This window comes from Anser brachyrhynchus (assembly GCF_964034855.1).
Source record: "Anser brachyrhynchus genome assembly, chromosome: Z".
Lineage (NCBI taxonomy): Eukaryota > Metazoa > Chordata > Aves > Anseriformes > Anatidae > Anser > Anser brachyrhynchus.
Genome location: NC_137697.1, coordinates 53,011,339 through 53,029,930, shown reverse-complemented (window position 1 = coordinate 53,029,930; position 18,592 = coordinate 53,011,339). Strand labels below are relative to the sequence as shown.

At 39.3% G+C, this 18,592-nt stretch overlaps 1 protein-coding gene across 3 annotated transcripts in view; it reads left to right on the top strand.

The window, feature by feature from the left end:
- Nucleotides 1–18,592, top strand: part of CAMK4 (calcium/calmodulin dependent protein kinase IV) — a 156,224-nt gene that overhangs the window by 61,823 nt on the left and 75,809 nt on the right. For all 3 annotated transcript variants that reach the window (XR_013943275.1, XM_080573223.1, XM_080573225.1), the window contains one exon: nt 11,091–11,169. Coding sequence is in view for 2 of the 3 variants with exons in the window: in XM_080573223.1 (XP_080429349.1) it covers nt 11,091–11,169 (79 nt within the window). In the remaining variant the exon portion in view is untranslated. The remainder of the gene's footprint in view (nt 1–11,090; nt 11,170–18,592) is intronic.

Below are 18,592 nucleotides of genomic sequence, written 5' to 3'. Positions count from 1 at the left end.
GGACAATCTCTTCCCTAGTCCTGCTGACCATCTATTTTGCATAAAGCCAGGATGCCGTTGGCCTTCTTGGCCAACTGAGCACACTGCTGGCTTGTATACAGCCAGCTATCAATCAATACCCCCAAAATTTACTTCAAAAATACCGTATCTTTAACAGAAAATATACCTGTGATCAGAAATTGCAAAATATTGTAAAACACATTCATTTAGGGAGCACTAGCAAAATGTAACAATCTAAACTGTTTTGCATTGCCTGGCTTTCACTCTTAGGATTAGAAAAGGCTGTCCCACCCAGTTTAAAGAAGAAAATACCCAAAGTAGCTAGAAAAAAGCCAAAGAACTTTTAAATCTGTTGTATATTAAAGCTTTGTTTGTCTTCTTCTGGTATGAGGTCCTGTGCTAGCACCAAACATAAACTTTCTGGCAAAAGCAGCTTACTGCAGAGAAGCTGTTGCATAGGAGCTGATGATTCAGCACAACATCAGCCTCCACATAGAAAGCTGTGTAGCTTACCAAAATGAGCATGAGAGCTCACAGAATCCTGGAAATGTTTTGACCTAGATTAGCTGGTAGAAAATTTTGTTCAAAGCTTAGTTTTGATATGTAGATATGCATAGTTTTTCCCACCTGATTTTAGAAAGGTAACTTCTTTTCTATACAGAGCAATCTGCTCAGTCAACTTCCATAGCCTCCCTTTTGCTTCCCTTCCATTGACCAGGAAAACATGCTATTCTCCAGGAATCGCTACAGGGTGTCTGAAGCTGTTTGTGCTGCCACTTGTTGTCATTTAGTGCAAATGTCTGTTTGCCTTCTGCACCTGGAGATCATGATGAAGAGCAGTAATCAATGATGTTGACACATAGTCAAAGTACAGGCTGCTTAAAACACTTCCTCCAGTGGCATATAGCCTGATGAAGGAATGTGTCACAGGAGGAAAAGAGGCAGGTTATTCTGTGGTGGCTCAGAAGGAAAGGTCTCGCAACACACTTTCAAAGGTTTTGTTTGTTTGTTTTTAATATATATATAAATTTCTGCTCCTCAGTGCATATCCTACTTAATTAAGAGCAAATAAATAATGACAATAGAATGTGTATTCAGCAATAGTGTTTCTCAGAAGAAGAAAAAAGTGCTGCTTATGAGCTAATGGTGTAAAAGGTGCTTAAAATAAGGCATACATACTTCTCCAGGATCTATGTCTGTCGTCAAGCTTTGTGTGTTGTTTACGGAGGATCAGTAGCTGTTTGGCATGTTGCATAGATGGAAGGCGTGTGCACAGAATCTGTAGCTGAGAGTATGCATTGTGACTGCCAGTCCAAGGCTTTGGTTGTGCATCTTGCACAGGTAGTCTAAGCAACTGGTTCTGAGTATTTGCTCATGTGTTTCCAAAGTTTAGGACCAAGGATGAAAACCTGTTGGAGCAGCAGGAGTTTACTGGGTCCTCTCTTCTAATTCCTTTTCTTTGCTGTCTGTATTTCATTGAACAGCCTGAACATGAGTAAGTAACTACTCTTCTGTCCCTAAAAAGAGAAGAGCAGTCTCAATGGAAAACTCTGTTCTAAATAAAATATTCAAAATCGTCTTCTGGATCTATTGGACTGCAGGAGCTACATGTCAAAAAATAATCTTGATGCTGTTACAAGCTGGGTTTCAGCCAACTTCCAGCTGCAAAATTTTTTCAGTTTTAAATGAAATTGGTTTTGCTATTGAGAAGTCCCCTGCTGTTTTAGAAACACAGCTATTATTATGTGCAGTCTAATCCATTTTTTAAAGGGGCTAAAGGAAAAAGAATAAAACCCCTCAGCGTTTTTTTATACTTTTGTCTTCCACAATGCACTATTAAGTGCTCTGATCATCACCTCGTATCTGCATTTCAGAAATCCTGAAGCATTGTTCAGGAAGCATCTTTCTGAGGGTTGAGTTACACAAAGAAGAGCAAGGTGTATGTGTAGTGAAACAGTAACCTCTGAAATTCACTGTATTTGACATTTGCTTCCATGTTTTCAAATGCAGATCTGCGAGCACCTGAAAGTTGCTTTTTAGGAACTCTGGGTCAGTTATATTCTTCCATTCACTGAAAGCTGGATTCATCAAAATGTTTTCAAATATGCTGTTTTGGTGGTCTGTTTCTGTTCCTCAACATTTGCCCAACAGGTAAACAGAGACTCAATAAATAGTATTTGAGTAGAGAGAAAGAATTTAATGTTAATGTGAATACTATAGAATGCAGCCAATTTAACCCCTAGCTGGATATCCTTTGTTTTAATAGGTAATAATGCCAGATGTAGTGAAGTGTTTAGACTCCCTGTGGGATAGGGGTCTCTTTCTATAAATTTCATACAATAGCCCAACTAGTGAGAAATAAACTGCCCCAGCAGGAATTACCAGCTACTAGTCCAGCCAATTCAGCAGGGGTGGCTTGGGTTGCTACATTTTAATTAATTCACCAGCCAAACTAACCCACATCCAAGGGATTACAGCTGTGCATATTGTTACCTGTGGATTGTATAGATTCAAGAAAAATAGTATGCTTACTTTTCACTTAAAAACTGCATGTGTTTTTTATTGGGAATGTGCTTATATACAGCAATTTTTGTTTGTCTATACAATGTAGTGAAGTCTGAATATAGAATATACCATCTGGGTCCACTGCATTGCTTTTGTGGGTCAGCCTCAACAGGAATTGATTGCTAAAACATTGAATATTGGAAAGTCAGCACCACAGCTAAAATTCATTGTATCGAAATCTGAAAGGGTGTAGATTTCCTTTCTTGTAAAAATCCAGAAAGAGCTCTGAAAATTAAATGAAGTTATCTTTTCCTTCCTGAAGTATGAATTATTATTTTCTTTTCTACCAGCTTTGCCTTCTTCAAAGATTAGTTTTACTCCTTATAGAAGATGGGAGCTCAAACCATTTTTTCCCCCTACATTATGTTCACTTTTTGAAGTTTTCTATTTTCATTACAAGTTGTCAAATAATGAGGGGAAAGGTAGGGCTGCAGCTGCACAGAATTGTGTGCAAGTCCAACACAGATAGAGAGTGAAGTTTATAAGAAGATTTTAGATCAGATTTGAATAGTGCTTTAATAATTGCTCAGAAGATTGTTTTGATACACATTCACATGAAATGCAAGTTATTTTCTGAATTTACATGTATGGGATTTTTAAAATGCAGAAAATAGTAATACCGCCAAATATAATTTTTTAATGTAATATTCATTTGAAAATATGTTTAGAAAAGAAAGAACATAATTGTTCAGTTGCAAAGGACCTACAAAGATCTAGTCCAACCGCATCACCACTTCAGGGCTAACCAAAACTTAAAGCATATTATTGAGGGCATTGCCCAAATGCCTCTTGAACACTGACAGGTATGGGGCATCAACCACTTCTCTGGGAAGCCTATTTCAGTACCTGACCACCATCCTGGTGACAAAATTCTGTAAGCTGTATAAAAATGCAGTATTCTTTATGGGAACTGATACTGAATTTTAATGTTACTTCAGTTCTGGCAGCACAGATTTCTCTGGCTCTGTATTAGGCATGGTTTTCCTGGGACTGTTCATTCTTTCATCTAATTTCATTGGGCAAATCAGACTGTGTAATCATTATTTGACTGCATGAAGCACAAACTAATGTATTTTTAAAAAATCAATTCAGAACTTAAGGAATTTAATCCAAATGAAATTTAGAGGTGATTACATTGGGGAGTGTATTTGTACTGAGTTAATTCAAAATGCAGTATAAAGCCAAGGATGATAGCATGATACAGAGATGCTGAACTATTTTAAAAAGGACCAATTTTTTCTATTTCTAGTGGAAATACTGACAGTGTTTTTTGATTTGTTATAAAAACTGCAGCTCTAGGAATTCACCCTTCCGTCCTACCTGTGACCAAATAAATGTGTGACTGTTTCATTTTGCTTCACCTGTTTCAGAGGTAGAAGGACTTATGGTCCTGGTGGTTTAGGGTGGAGGCAACAGGCTTTTACCAAACCAGCTCAAATTCTGCATGTTTTCTTGCCTTGTTTTCTCTCTGTGCCAGTCTTCCCCATGAGTCCACACCTGTTTCTGCAAAATCCATTTTATCCTTTATTGTCTTTACTTGCAAATTCTCATCGCTTCCACCTCCATAACATCCTCCAAGGGTCTTCCATCTGTGCTAACACTGCTATTTCTGACTTCATGTACTTGAAGTGTGACTGTTCCTTTTCTCTTGGCTTTGCAGCCTGGTTTCCTCTTGGCTTTGCAGCCTGGTCTCCTGAGCACAGGCAGAACTCCACCGCCCTGCTGCCTCTGTGTGCAGGGAAACTAGACCCTGACATCCAACAGTCAGCTGCGTGGGTCAATCATGGTTTACCTCTGATATGCAGGTTAAGTAGCTACCCTGTACTGATTAACTGCAGTGTCTGAGGACATCAAAATGCAAGTTTCCTTTAAGTTCCCTTTAGACTCTTTAAGTCCCAGTTTTTTTCCAACTCCTTGTTAATTTCTGGATCTATTCCTATTAATTCTTTTTATTTTCTAATGATCTGTATAAGTGTTTTTTCCACTGCTTTCCACCCTCTTCTATGGTGAAAGGTGCTAATCTCATCACGACAACCTCATCAGCTTAGCAAGTCCATCCTTTTCTTTGGAGGCTGCTGTCTGAGTCCTGCCCTTCATGCCAGGACAAGCACCTCTTTAGTTCTTTTACTGTAGCCCAACTCTGTTGTGTGCACTGATGAACACATTCTCTGCTATCCACTTGGTATCTGCTATCTGCCAACCAAATGTAGCATACATATAACCATCTCTGCTATTCTACTTATTTTAAGCATTTAAAATACTTCAATCTCTAAAATAGTATCCTTTTAAAATAATTGTAGGTTCAATAAAACCCAAGGTAAATATGCAGAAAAATAATTCAAAATACTTACGGGAGGAGTGGGGAGGGAATACAAAAAGTTGTACACATGGATTTTTAGTATTTTAAAATGTTTTTCAAATATAATTAGAAAACAACACACAGAGATGTCAGACAACAAGTTTTATTCTGATTTCATATGTTAAGTGTTTCTTTTAATACCTTAAAGTGATCATGCAATGTTTGGACTAAAGGCTGAGTGAGTTTATCATGTCACTGAAGAATCTGTACTGCAGAAAAACTAATTCTGTGCTAATATGAATGGGTTGTGTAGCAGCTGTGATTCGTTTCATGTAAAGGACATCATGAAATTTTTCATGAGTTGTCACTGGTCTTGGTGTAGGTGGTATGACATGGAAGCAAGTGTTTTTATTGTTGATTATGACCAAGTAGTTAAGACATAGAAACCCAGTTGTTTAGCAAAGCATATCTTACAGTGTTTTTTTCCTCTTTTTTTTTTTTCATCTTGAGCAAGTTCACAATTATATGTGGGCTTTTAAAAGTAAATCTTTAACAGAATCATTAAACAACTTTCCAGACAGAAACAGATATGACAGTAAAAGAGAATGCTGATGTTTTCAACAACGTAGGAATTCTAATTTTTACTGTTCTCTAACTTGGTGAGCTAAATATTCCAAGAGTATGCCTTTTTTCTTATTGTTCCAGCCAACTTCAAATAATTTATGCTCTGAATTCAGGCAGCCTGATACGTACAGAGAAGAGAGTTATAAGCATAAAAGCAGTAACCGGGTATTCCTCTAAACATAGTTTTCTTTAAAAGTAAACAAATATACATTCACCTACAGAAACATACTTCATATAATTGTAAGTGTATATATACATACATACCTTGTATACATAAAGATATGTATGTATGCATTTGCGAGCTACAAAGAGGGAGGAGTTTTAAGGAACAATTTTAAATATGTCAAGCTATACAGTGAGTACTTTTGTGGTTGGACTCATCTGGTGTATGGGGTGCTTAATTTCTGGTTTCTAGGCTGAATTGGAAATGGATTCATTGTCAATCACACACTGCAATGTACATCTGCAAGTGATTATTAGCTGCTTGGGCTTAGGGTCCTCTCAGCTTCTTCTGTTGAAACTGCTCACGCTGTTGGATTAAATATTCCATAGTTATAGTATCTGCTGGTATGATAGTTATGGTATCACTATTAACATTTATCATTCAGATATAGTGGAGTATGCTTACAGAAAGTGGCATGTATGTTGCCACAATAATTTTTGCTTTCTACATATTTCTGCTTTCTGACCAAACGCATCAACAAAATGTTTAGTTGATACGAATTCCAGACCAGCTTCTGAGGGTGTTGTTGTTTGCAGTCACAGTTTGATGCTGAACAGCTCAAGATGAGAGCAAGAGATTTCTCCTGTTACCAGCTCTCAGCTCTTCAGATGCACATGAGGTTTTTGCCACTGAAGCTCCCCACTCCTCTGGGTGATGGAGGCTTGAATCACTGTGATTATACTGGTGACCTCCCAATGGTGACCTCCCAAGTCATACAGGCTCTGGAAAACTACATGTGCTGATTCAGCAAAAGGCTCACTGAGTAGAAAGCCAAAATAAGCAAAGTAAAATGCACTTCTCTACACAAGGCAGTTTTATTTGCACATTTATATTAAGTTCTGCAGGCTGCTTTCTCCCCTCCCCCTACTTTTTTTTTTTTTTTTTTTTTAATGGGAAGAATCAAGGAGATCAATTTATCACCAAAGAGACAAGGAGTAAGGTCTGTACTAGTAAGGCTTGTCTGCTAAGGTTTGCACCAGGTGTGGTGCGATCCTGTTCCTGACTGTTGGTGCTGGTTTCTGGCATGGAGGAGGAAGGTAGTGTTAGCCATTAGCTCAGTGACCTCTTCCTTGGAACAGCATAGGCACATAAACCAAAGGAGATCTCTCTAAAAGCATTCCCAAGTCTTGTGGTATCTTACTATTTTGTCCCGAAATTATAACTCCAGAGATGTGCTGTCAGAAATCTTTACAACAGGGCGTAATTTCTAAACTCACCCCTTCTGTGTATTATTAAAGGTGACTAAAATGACTGATGGCAAGCCGCTTACCGGGACATGCCTTCTTGAGTATCTGTTTCTTAGTGCTGTTATTTGCCTCTCAAAGATTATGCTGACACTCGTCTGGCTTTGGGTACATTGAGGTGAACTGTTAAAGGCGGTGCCATGCCACCCTACGGTGGTTTCACACTGGTTGATAGCTCAGCACCACCATGCAGCTTTCTCACTTCCCCTCCTCAACAGAAAAATGGGAGAAAATATGATGGGGAAAAAAAAAAAAAACAAAAAACACCTTGGGCTGAGAGAAGGCCACGAAGATCACTCATCAGTTACCATCATGGGCAAAACAGTCAGCTTTGGGAAGATTAATGTAATTTATTGTCAATTAATAAAGGTCTAGAGCAGTGAAGACAAAAAAAAAAAAAACTTCTACCCACCCATCTTTTTCTACCTCCTACCCCTGAGCAGCGCAGGGGAAGGGTCAGTCCTTGACGCTTTGGCTCCACGGCTCCTTCACGGTCACTCTCTGCCCCTGCTCCACGTGGGGTCCCTCCCACGGGATGCCGTCCTGCCCGAACTGAGCCTACGAGGGCTGCCCACAGGCAGCAGCTCTTCAAGACCTGTTCCCACATGGCTCCGTACCACGGGGTCCATCCATCCCCCAGGAGCAAACTGCTCCAGCACGGGTCCCCCACGGGTGGGCGGCAGCTCCCCCCAGACCCTCTGCTCCTGCATGGGCTCCTCTCCATGGGCTGCAGCTCCGGCCCGGGGCCTGCTCCTGCAGGGGCTCTCCATGGGCCGCAGCCTCCCCCAGGCCACATCCACCTGCTCCACCGGGGGCTCCTCCACAGGGGGGCTGCAGCGTGGAGATCTGCTCCGTGTGGGACCCATGGGCTGCAGGGGGACAGCCTGCTCCACCACGGGCCTCTCCACAGGCTGCAGGGGAACTGCTGCTGCATGCCTGGAGCACCTCCTGCCCTCCCGCTGCGCTCACCTTGGGGGCTGCAGGACTGGTTCTCTCTCAGCTCTCACCCCACTCTCCCAGCTGCTGTAGCACAGCAGTATTTTCCCCCTCCTTAACTCTGCTCTCCCAGAGGCCCAACCAGCATCGCTCCCTGGCTTGGCTCTGGCCAGCAGCAAACCCCTTTTGGAGCAGCTGGAGTTGATTCTGCTCTGACATGGGGCAGCTGCTGGGCTCTGCTCACAGAGGCCACCCCTGCAACACCCTTTCCCCTGCCACCCCCAACCCTTGCCGTATAAGCTCAGTATACACCGCTGCTGGTTTAGCTGTCCATCCCATCACGAATCCTGTTCTGTAAAATCATCTGGGCTGTACTAGTGGCCAGGGTTTTATTCTGTGGAAGACTTTGCAGAGCCAATTTACAAAATAGTAAATTAAACACTGACAACAGCATTACTGAGTGGCAGTGACTGCCCTCAGTCACAGCAGCCGCAGTGAATGCCTGGAGATGGGCACAGAAATGATGATCTATCTTTTGGGATCATCAGCTGCACAGCTTATCTAACTGTGCCTTTAACCTGATCAAGTCAGTTCTAGAAGGTTTGATGCCTACTTAACAAGAGTATATGTAGATCAATTAGTTTAATGTTTATATTGCACTCTGAATATATGAAGTAGCATATAGGAACGATTAGCAGTTTATATAGTGACTTACCCATTACACTGCTGGAGTAAAATATTAGAGTTATAAATTTTGTCATAGCAGGTCCTTAGAATTTTATCTTTCAACATTTTTAGTTGTCCTTAGGACATATGATTATTTTTTTTTAATGTGGCATTAATTTTTTGTTTCTTTTCTTTTTTGCTAAATAAAGTCTTTTGAGAGTTGGCCAAGGAGGGATCTAATTAAATTCATGTGATGATTCTGGGAGTTACTGAGGCTTGCAGTACTCCCACACATTTATCAATACACTGTTATGAGAGACAAATCATTTTAGCATTTGAGTTGAAGTGAAGATTATGTTATGTGTGTTTAATGTACACAAGCCCTCAGATGACTGAGCTGCATAAACCTTACAGCCAGTGACCTTTCCTGATGAAGAGGTTATTCCTGAAATAAATCTTCTCAGGCAGGTGCCAGCTCCTCTGCTCACTTGGACATGCCTGTGTAGAGCACTACCCAGCACCTGTGCCCATATGGAGGAGAGGGAAGTGCAGAGCATGCATGCCAGCGGCACAGAAGCTGGTTTTGTATAGAAATAACATATCTGGAACAATAAACCCCATGGGACAGCTTAAGTCATACAGTCAGCATGTCTGAACCCTGTTCAAAAGCAAGCTGTTTGTGTTGTGCTGCATCTCATGGCCATCTCTTATACTGGTGTGGGTTTCTTCTGTCTGAAAGAGATCTGCAGTGCAGTTGGCTGCGTGGTCTATGTGATATCCTTTCATTTCATGAGGTTCTGCTATGTATGTTTTTCAGGAAGTTGTGTATGATAGTGCCAGTACCCTCTAGCTTAATGTCATGGTTTTGGCTGGGATTATTTCTTTGTAGAGGTTTCTATGATGATGTGTTTTGGATTTCTGATGAAAACAGTGGTGATAACCCACTGATGTGTTTAGCTGTTGCAGAGCAGTGCTTGCACAGAGCCAAGGACTTTTCAGTTTCTGGTGCTGCCCTGCCAGTGAGGAGTCTGGGGGTATACCAGGAGCTGGGAGGAGACACAACCAGGACAGCTCACACAGACTGACCAAAGGGATGTCCCATCCCCTGCTGAATGATGGTCAGCAATAAAAGCTGGGAAAGAAGGGGGGGGGGGGGGGGGGGGTGGGGAGGAAGGAGAGATGTTTGTAATGACGGTGCTTGTCTACCCAAGGAACCATTCCATCTGATGAGCCCTGCTTTCCTGGGAGTGGCTGAATACCTGCCTGCCGATGGGAAGCAGAGAATGAATTCCTTGTTTTGCTTTGCTTGTGCATGTGGCTTTTGCTTTACCTAATGAACTGCCTTTATCTCAACCTGTGAGTTCTTGCACTGTTGCCTTTCTGATTCTCTCCTCCATCACACCTGGGGGAGTTTGAGCAAGTGGCTGTGTGGCACTTAGCTATCTGTTGAGGGTTAAACCACAACACTTGAAAATCTGCAGCTAACGGGAATTACGAGTCTTACCGAGGGTAGCACATCTCCTGAGGACAGACTTCCTTGCTCTGGCCCATGTGCTCCATGCTGCTAATGGCTCCAAAATTGCCTTAAAGCCAGTGCTGAGATGCAGCATTTTAGTGCCTCCATTTTACTGGTGGCTGGCACTGGTTGCTTAGAGACATCTAAGCATAAATGTGTTAGAATATAAGGTTATCTGAATCCTTTGTAACTATTATGGTTTAGACAGAGTTTTTTTCCCTCTGTTTACCTAATTCATAGAGTACAGGTCCCTTCCTTGAAGGTAACAAGTAAAGCTTCTGAGACTGCCCTGATCTAGACCTCTGGAGAGGTCTCAACCTCCCACTCAGAGAAGTGTCTTCCAACCAACAGTGCCATAACTTTGAGTGCACACATTTAACACATTTAGGCAAGTAGGCCTTGAAGGTGACCTGAAGGTGTAATTTGTAATTTGTTTGATTTTTCCCTTCAGTTCCCACTTAACCAGAAGTGCTGCTTGGTCCTTCTGGTGCTGTATGTGGCTGTTTGGGCAACCAGGCAGGAAGTAGCACAATACTTATCTCTTTTCCTCTTTTGTGTCTCCGTCACCATTACTGCCATCAATGGTTGGCAAACAAAAACAACAACAACAACAAAAAGAAAAAAGAAAACATCTCTACTGTTTGTTGCAAGTGGATTGCCTTAACAAAGACATGATAGGTTGCCGCATATTTTGGACCAGGTTATGTTCCTTGCTGCCCTAAGGAGTCATCCAGATGTCAGGATATGTCAAGACCCATAGAAGGCATGATGAAGAGGCACCTTGAGATCTTACAGTTCTGTTGGCTGAACAATCAGTCACTGAAGTTTGCTGGTTTGACAGAGAGCAATTTTTAGACCATGTTTTTGGTTGCGTCTATGGGGAAAAATAAGGTATTTTTGCCCAAGCTGGAAGAAGTAGAAAACATAGTTTCAGCTAGGCAACTCTGTTTATTGACATATTCAAAGAGGCATATGTACAACTATTCTTCCTTTTTTTTTTTTTTTTTTTTAATTTAGTGGGGCTACATCCATTGTCTACAGATGCAGGCAGAAAGGGACCCAGAAACCTTACGCCGTCAAAATGTTGAAGAAGACAGTAAGTGTTTTTTGGTTTTGTTTTTGGTTTGGTTTGGTTTTTGTTTTATGGCTTTTTTGTTTGTTTTCTTGTTTTTTGTTTTGTTTTTGTTTTTGCTTTGGGATATGTTTCTGACTTTCTGGTTTTTTTTGTTGTTTGTTTTCTTTTGTTTTGTTTGTTTTTTCTCTTTGGGTGCAGTTTCTTCATGGGGGAAATGGACTAGATTTAGGACCCCACTAAGCTTTGTATTTTCTGTAGCGGAACTTCTTCAGTTCCTTATAGTTAAAACAGCTTTTAGAAGTAATAGTACTCTGTTGCAAATCCCTTATCTCCACAAATCTTGCTTGTATCTTCAACTGGTATTGTCAGTATGGACCTAGATTTGGGCAAAACATTTTAGAAAAAAAATTCTTTCACTGTGAAAAAGAAACAGGTTCTATATTATTAATGCACTCTGTGATTTCATATTGCTTTAGTACATTGATTTGCTCAAAAAATATCATTATATGATTTAGCTTTTTCATAAATGGATTAAAACATCAACCCAAACTCAAGTAAAATTAAATATTTCATAGGTTTTTTTTCTCCCTACAAAATTGCAAAAGGACCAGTTGTGACATCATTTATTTTTAGAGCTCCATATATATAACATTTCTACCACAGCTATTTTTGTGTGTGTCATGAAATAGATGGTGGAAAGCATAAAGGAAGACTAAAGAGGAAAGGCTAGTAATGGTCTGAGAAACTTCAAGCAGCAAGAGAATAGTGGTGGATAGGGAAGAGTAGTTCATGTTTCTAACAAAGATAAATCTGAGAGGAACCAAGCAAGCTGTGAAGCATGGGTATGGTTTTTATTCATGAGTGGTTTTGATTCAGTTTATTCTAGTGTTAAATCATCCATTATTCCATAAAGTTCAGGAATGTTCGCATGTAGCAACATAATGATGGGTGGGTAGGCGTAAACACGTCTAAATGCTGAATTAACTGGTGGTCTCTGTGCAAGACATAATAAGTGGGTTCCACATGAGTAAAATGTTGGCATTAATTTGTCATCTCTGAAAGTAAGCCAAAGTTTAAACTGGCATAGAAATTTAGTTCTCTTTGCTGCTTTTGAATTTGCATCTGGTGCATTGGAGGAAGCACAGTTTGCATTGCTGCAGCTTACGCTCTCTTTCTTATGGAAATGCATAGGACTTCATTTTTTTTATATATATATATTTTTCACTTTTCTATGCCAATAATTCCCTTAATGTTTTAGGAATATATATATATATATATATATATTTATGATTCTCATTGTGCAGTGCACTTGGAAGAAAGATATTACTTAAAACCATTTCTTTGCCCTTTTTTTGGCCTTTGTGGAGATTAATTCATGTTCACCATGGCCGCATTAATACTAGATCCATCTATATGTGTCTGGGAACTATTCACTTCAGATTTTTGGCAGACTTATTTTAACACAGATTTCTTTTTATAATGATAGCAATACTAGAAAAATGGCAAGCAAGAAGGACATAAGAAAATGGTTATGTAAGTTATTTGCAGAACATCAGTAGCTTAGCTTAATGCAACTTTGATTGTATCAGCAGTATGGTTAAACAACTTGTGTAAATGAGCTCTTCCCAGGGTAATGATACACATTTTGTTGTGTTATGAGAATAAGCGTATTACTGTACAACTGGTCTTATTTGTATAATTAAGAACATGATACCGATTACAGATACTGGAAGGATATGCTGCAGCTTGTGTCTGTGTGTGACGAGCTACTGTAGCTGTCTTCCAAATTGGACACATAATTATTATCACAGAGACAGAACTAACTGTGTTACAATGCTCCCACAGTACGAGGCCTGATCTTTGCTCAGATCCTCTCCCAGTAAAAATAATCAAATGTGGGCCAAGTCATACAGTAAAATGTTGATCAGCTTAAGATTCCTGTTGACTTTTTAAAACAATTATTAAATATTAATAAAATAAATAAATAAATGGCAGTTCAATAGTGGAGGATATGATGGGAGAGAAAGAGGAAGAGCCTGTGAATGTTAGCTTTTGATACACAGACCCATTCTTCAATTCCCTTTCTTATGTGCACTTAAAGGGGTTTGAAAGAGCACAGGAAATTAGAAGACAAAGATGACAAAAGTTCAAATACTCTAATTTTTCCATTCAAACTGCCTAACTTTAAACACTGCACAGAGCAAGACTAACTCAGTAAGGAAGAGTGTCCGTGAGAACAGGGTGGGGTCAGGGAGTGAGTGGTCCAGGATGTTCTGGAAATGGCAGCAAGCAGTGTGTGGTTAGAAGTCTGACAGCTCCGGACTGTGAGTGCTGATCATTACTGTACTGTCCTTTAAAGCAAAGCTTCTGAAATCATTGTTTTTGTCTCAAGGGAACAGCTCAGACAAGAAACAAATGATCCTTTTGGGCTGAAGTAGCATGCTGGGAATAGACTGTAAGAAACATAAAATGCTTATCAGTGTTCTTTTATTTAAGTAATAAGATTAATTTTTCATTTTATCTAATGCAGTCTTGTTTAAAAGCAAATAAAGGTTTTGGCAAGATGTACCAGTCAATTATGAGAATACATACTTGTGGAAAGACATGAGTTTTTAGAAGCTTCTGTAATTAATATTACTTCATCACCTAGGTGAACAAAACTTAGTTCAAGGAACTTTTGTAGTTCTTACTCTTGAAATTTCCGGCTGCCAAAATTAGGAAATGAATTAGGACCATACTTCCAGAGTAGCTAAAATGCAACTGTTAGAAGAGGTAAAGGGGCCAAAAGAAAAGTTGATATACGTATTAGCAGGGGAAAAAAACACAACTCTGATATAATGTATATAAAATTAAATGTGGAATTGTTCATAAGAGATGTAAAAAGAAATAAGTTTAAAAGCCTACATCTATGGGCAGTGAATTAAGGTGCTAAACTGTTGTGTTTGATTTGCTTATATGCCTCATTCAAAGTTTATGCTCAGTCTTCTGAGCTTAACTGAAACACAAGGTTGTATTATCTACTCATTATTCAATCTCCTGTGTTTAGCAGATTTCTTACTTTTTGTAAAGGTTGTAGATGTAAATAATTGAATCATATTGAAGGAATACCTTTATTAGAAAATCCATTTCATTCAGAAATAAATAAATAAATAAAGCAAGCAGATTCGTATAGTGCTTCAGAAAAAAAAAAAAAATCATCAAATGAGGTAAGTACAGAGATGAACTTACAAACTTGCAGTTGCAAATATGAGGTCAGTTTGCTTTTCACTATGCAGTTCTGCAATGATGACTCAGTATTTACTTAAGGAAAATGAAGTATCTTTAGGATACACTTTACAGATATGGTTGTTACTACTCTATGCAGGGACTGAAAAATTACATGAGATTTGTAATCAATCATTCTGGAACAGTTGTTGCATACAGTATATATCATATGGATCATACTGGAAGAACACTGGACTCTTGAAGGGAGTAAAATGTGCTATTTATAGAGTAAAACCTCTAGTCTGCAGACCTTTGCCTCCTTCTGGTGTGTTCTGAGGAAGCTAGGCAACATATGAACCAGGGCCAGCCTGGAGATCATCTCGTTATTTGGGCAGGTAAATGCCTTCCAAGAAATTAGGTCCACCTCTGCCTTTAAATTTCCTGCTGTGGTCTGGATGACTTGCTTAAAAAATATTAGTGAATGTCACCACTGAAGAAAACAGATGGCCTTTGCTCTGTCATTTTCGAAGTCAAGACACTGAGGGCCTCCCATCTTTTTAGATGTACCAAGTGCTAACAATTATAACTGAAGTAATTTGGGAGCTGTCACTGCAGTAAAGCAGCATGCTCTCAGGAAAGGAGAATGGGATTCTGAGTCAGGTTGCCTGGAGCTTGGGTCCTCCTGTACTCCAAGCTCAGCCTGTGCTGTTGGCCAAGTTATTTACTGCTTTTGTTTCAGCTTCGTCATTCATAACATGGAGATAATGTTTATTTGATTTGTTTAATGGTAGTGCTTTTTAAGATAGCCTGGTTAATATTCCTAGGTTTTAACTGATATATACTGCCCCATAAAATTGATTAAGTATTATGAAATATTAGGTGTTCTGTGTCTCAGTCAATGAGGCAACCAAATAAGTGAGACTACTTTGGAGAATTTTAATTTCATTTTTTTCATATGTGAGCATCCTCCCTCACAGGGTTTGTGATACTTAGCTAATACTTCCTAGGCATTTACTTAAAATATTTTTTTTAGGAAGCAACATTCTTCTTGAAGACTGGTTGATGTTGTTCAGGCACATAAAGTTCTCAGATCAGAAACACAGCAACAGTTTGTAAGATACACATGTTGGCAATGGCTATGCTGGAATTAGTCTAATTATACTAATCAGTTAGACAATTTGACAACAATAAATACTTTATGTCTGTGGAGCTGAGAGGAGTGTCAACAAATGTAAAGGTAACAAGCTTCCCTCCTACATAAGTGGGGTTGTTTTTCAAGGGTTATATATGTATACATAATATACATATATATGTTATAAACTTATTTATTTCCAGCTGTACAGACATTATTGTGGGCTGGGCTTGTTATTCTGAGTTGCAGTGAATTGGTGGTATTAAGACGTACTAAAGAGGCTTGTGCAAATGTCACGTCTGTTTTCCTGGAAGAGTGTTGCTTTTGGTTGAACCTTTCCAATTGACTGAGATGGCAAGTGCCACAGGTGTTTACTCTAAAAAATGGGTTTAGGGACTGTGTGTCACTTGTGGAGATTGCCAGAGTTAGTAAACAGGACTTCTGTAGAAAAAGCTCCTATGTCTATGTCTATAAAATGAAAATATCTGTCTGCTGCCATGTGACCTTACAGAAGCCTCCATATTTTCCTGCCACCATGTTTCTCTATTGCTATAGACTGTACATATTGAGGAGACCTGTATATATTGGTCCGGTGATGCAGCAATAATCAGCAGCCTTTCTGTACTAGCATCTGGGAAGAGCAGAAATTTAGCTGAGAAAACTGGTCCACAGAAAAATTGAGAGACTGACGTAATATTCTAATTTGTCTGAAGTGCTATGGCAGTATTCTTTTTTGTTTGTTTTTTTGTTTGTCCAGATTGGAAATGTTTACAATATGTATTTACATACATATATATATTTAAAATCTAAAATTTTCCTCTCAGAGCTGATATTTTCCATTAATAAAATCATTTAAAACAAAATTCAATTTTAGATTTATGCATATGTATTTTATATATATATAATATATATATATATTAGTATGGAGGTATTCAAGTCATTTTGATTTACAATCTTTTTGAGAAAATTATTACTTGAAGTATATTTAGTATTGCAAAGATCCAACTCCTGTGGATCTCTAAGCAGTATTATCAGGAATATCAACCTGCTGAAATTTAGATTTTGTCTGCAAGAATACATAACTATCATGTTGGTTTTAGCTCTTAGGGTGGTTTTGCACCCTCATAAAACAATAGTGCTATAAGAAGAGTTAGCATGATAAATAATTGTAGATTTCTGAATTGAGTGGCAAATATAGTAGGATCAGAATTTGAATGTAAATGTATGAGAAAATATGGAGTCAGAAGAACTCTGTGTCATGGCTTTCTAGAATTTGTGGGAAAGGTTCTAATTTCTGCAGGTGAGAGTCCTATTTCCTTCAAATGAGAAGACAAAAATCTGTTTATCAGAACTCTAGGAAAATTATTCATGTCACCATTACAGCCTATTTCAGCTGTTCTTTGGGGGCCATTACTGTGTTGTAGTTGCAGCACCACACTGAGAGAACATGGTAGTTTTTTCATATTTTATGGATAGCAGACACATGAGGTGCTGAGACTAGGAGCTGGATCTGTAAAGGATTTGTATCCAGGCAATTAGTAAGACAGTGCATAAAGCAGCAATAACTACATCCTGCATGCTTTTCTTCACAGATAAAGTCCATGGAGATAAGGCAGGCATGTGCAAAGCTTTGGGTAAGGCTACTTGTCCCTTATTTTTGTTGTTTTGCATTAGCTAGCAGAATCAAGAGTGCCAGCACAAAGGGCTGAAGAGAGAAAGGAGTGGAGTGTTAGATCTCAGCTTTTCTCAAACTCTGGTGAAAGGAGCACTCTGTAGAAATTGGGGTTCATAGTTCAAAGCCTTTCAGATCTCTAGGTTAGTCTTTTCAAAGGTGTAATGAGGATTTATGGTGATGGTGGTGCCAGTGCTCTTCTGTATTGCAGCTCCATAATGAAACACTCGTACAGGAGTGGGGAGCTCTTTAGTGTCCTTCACCACATTAGAGGTGTAACTCCATGTCAGAAGAATGCCATTATCAGCTATAAGCTTTTCTATGTTCCGTCTTTCCTGTTAAAATGATGCTGGGAGGCAGAAATGAAAGAATGCACAACACTACAAGTGATTCATAAAAGTTTCTTGTTCATCTGAACTCTTCATTTTATTTGTTGATGTTAATGTCTTCAATGCAGAAATGTCCACAGTGTTTGTGGACATGTCTGTCATGTAACTTGTGTGTTACAAACCAGATTTTCTTTCTCCCATATCATGGATGTGTGACGTGTTCAAAGAGAGACAGCTACTGCTGAGCATTGCTCAGAACCTGCCCTTCCCAGAGTTTATGAAAGCATGGTCAGAGTATTGCAGTTGTAATGGAGACTTCAAAAAACTGCTTTTAGATCCCAGTAAGTTTATCAGCCTAGAGTATCTGGACCTCACCAAAAGCTGATTTAGCCACAGATTTTACCTGCAGTAACAGAAAAATGTAAGAGGTCTTCAGGCTTTGTTTTTCTATGTAGGTACCAAAACTGATCCCCAAATGGCACTTTATGCATCAGAGATAGCTTTTAGCTCACTCTATGTGATTTGCGAAATCTGCATGTGAATTTGATGGCAGTAAGGGGAGAGATAGGTGAGTCTCCTGAAATTCAAATATTCATCTGGTCTAGTTCAAGCTCACATAGTTTATATTAGCCTCCTTTCAGCATCTCCTCTATTGATTCCTAAATTGTATAGAGATTCAGGGACTCCAGATTAAATGGAAAGCACCCTGCAGCACTTTCATGCAGAATTCACAGGTTGGGACTTAATCTAGGCTAATATTCTGCCTGATCTGCTGGAGAGGACGGTCACTGTACACTTCTGCTGCTCTCAGCCAGCTCCTCCTTTTTTTTCTTTCTTTTGCTTCTCCTTTTTTTTCAGCATGGCTCATAGATCCTGGCAGAGAAGGCAAACTAGTGTGCCTGTCATTAATGTAGTTGAGATATCCTCCGTAGGGATTGGAGAGATGCAGAGACAGAAACACTCCTGTAAATTCTGATGGTATTTGTTGACACTTAGCACTAAGAAGAGACTCAGTTTACAGTTTCTAATCTGTGACCTCTCCAAGTTAGTTGTATGGCCATGCTTTCAGATGTCTATCTATTTGTCTTAATCATCTCACCATTTCTA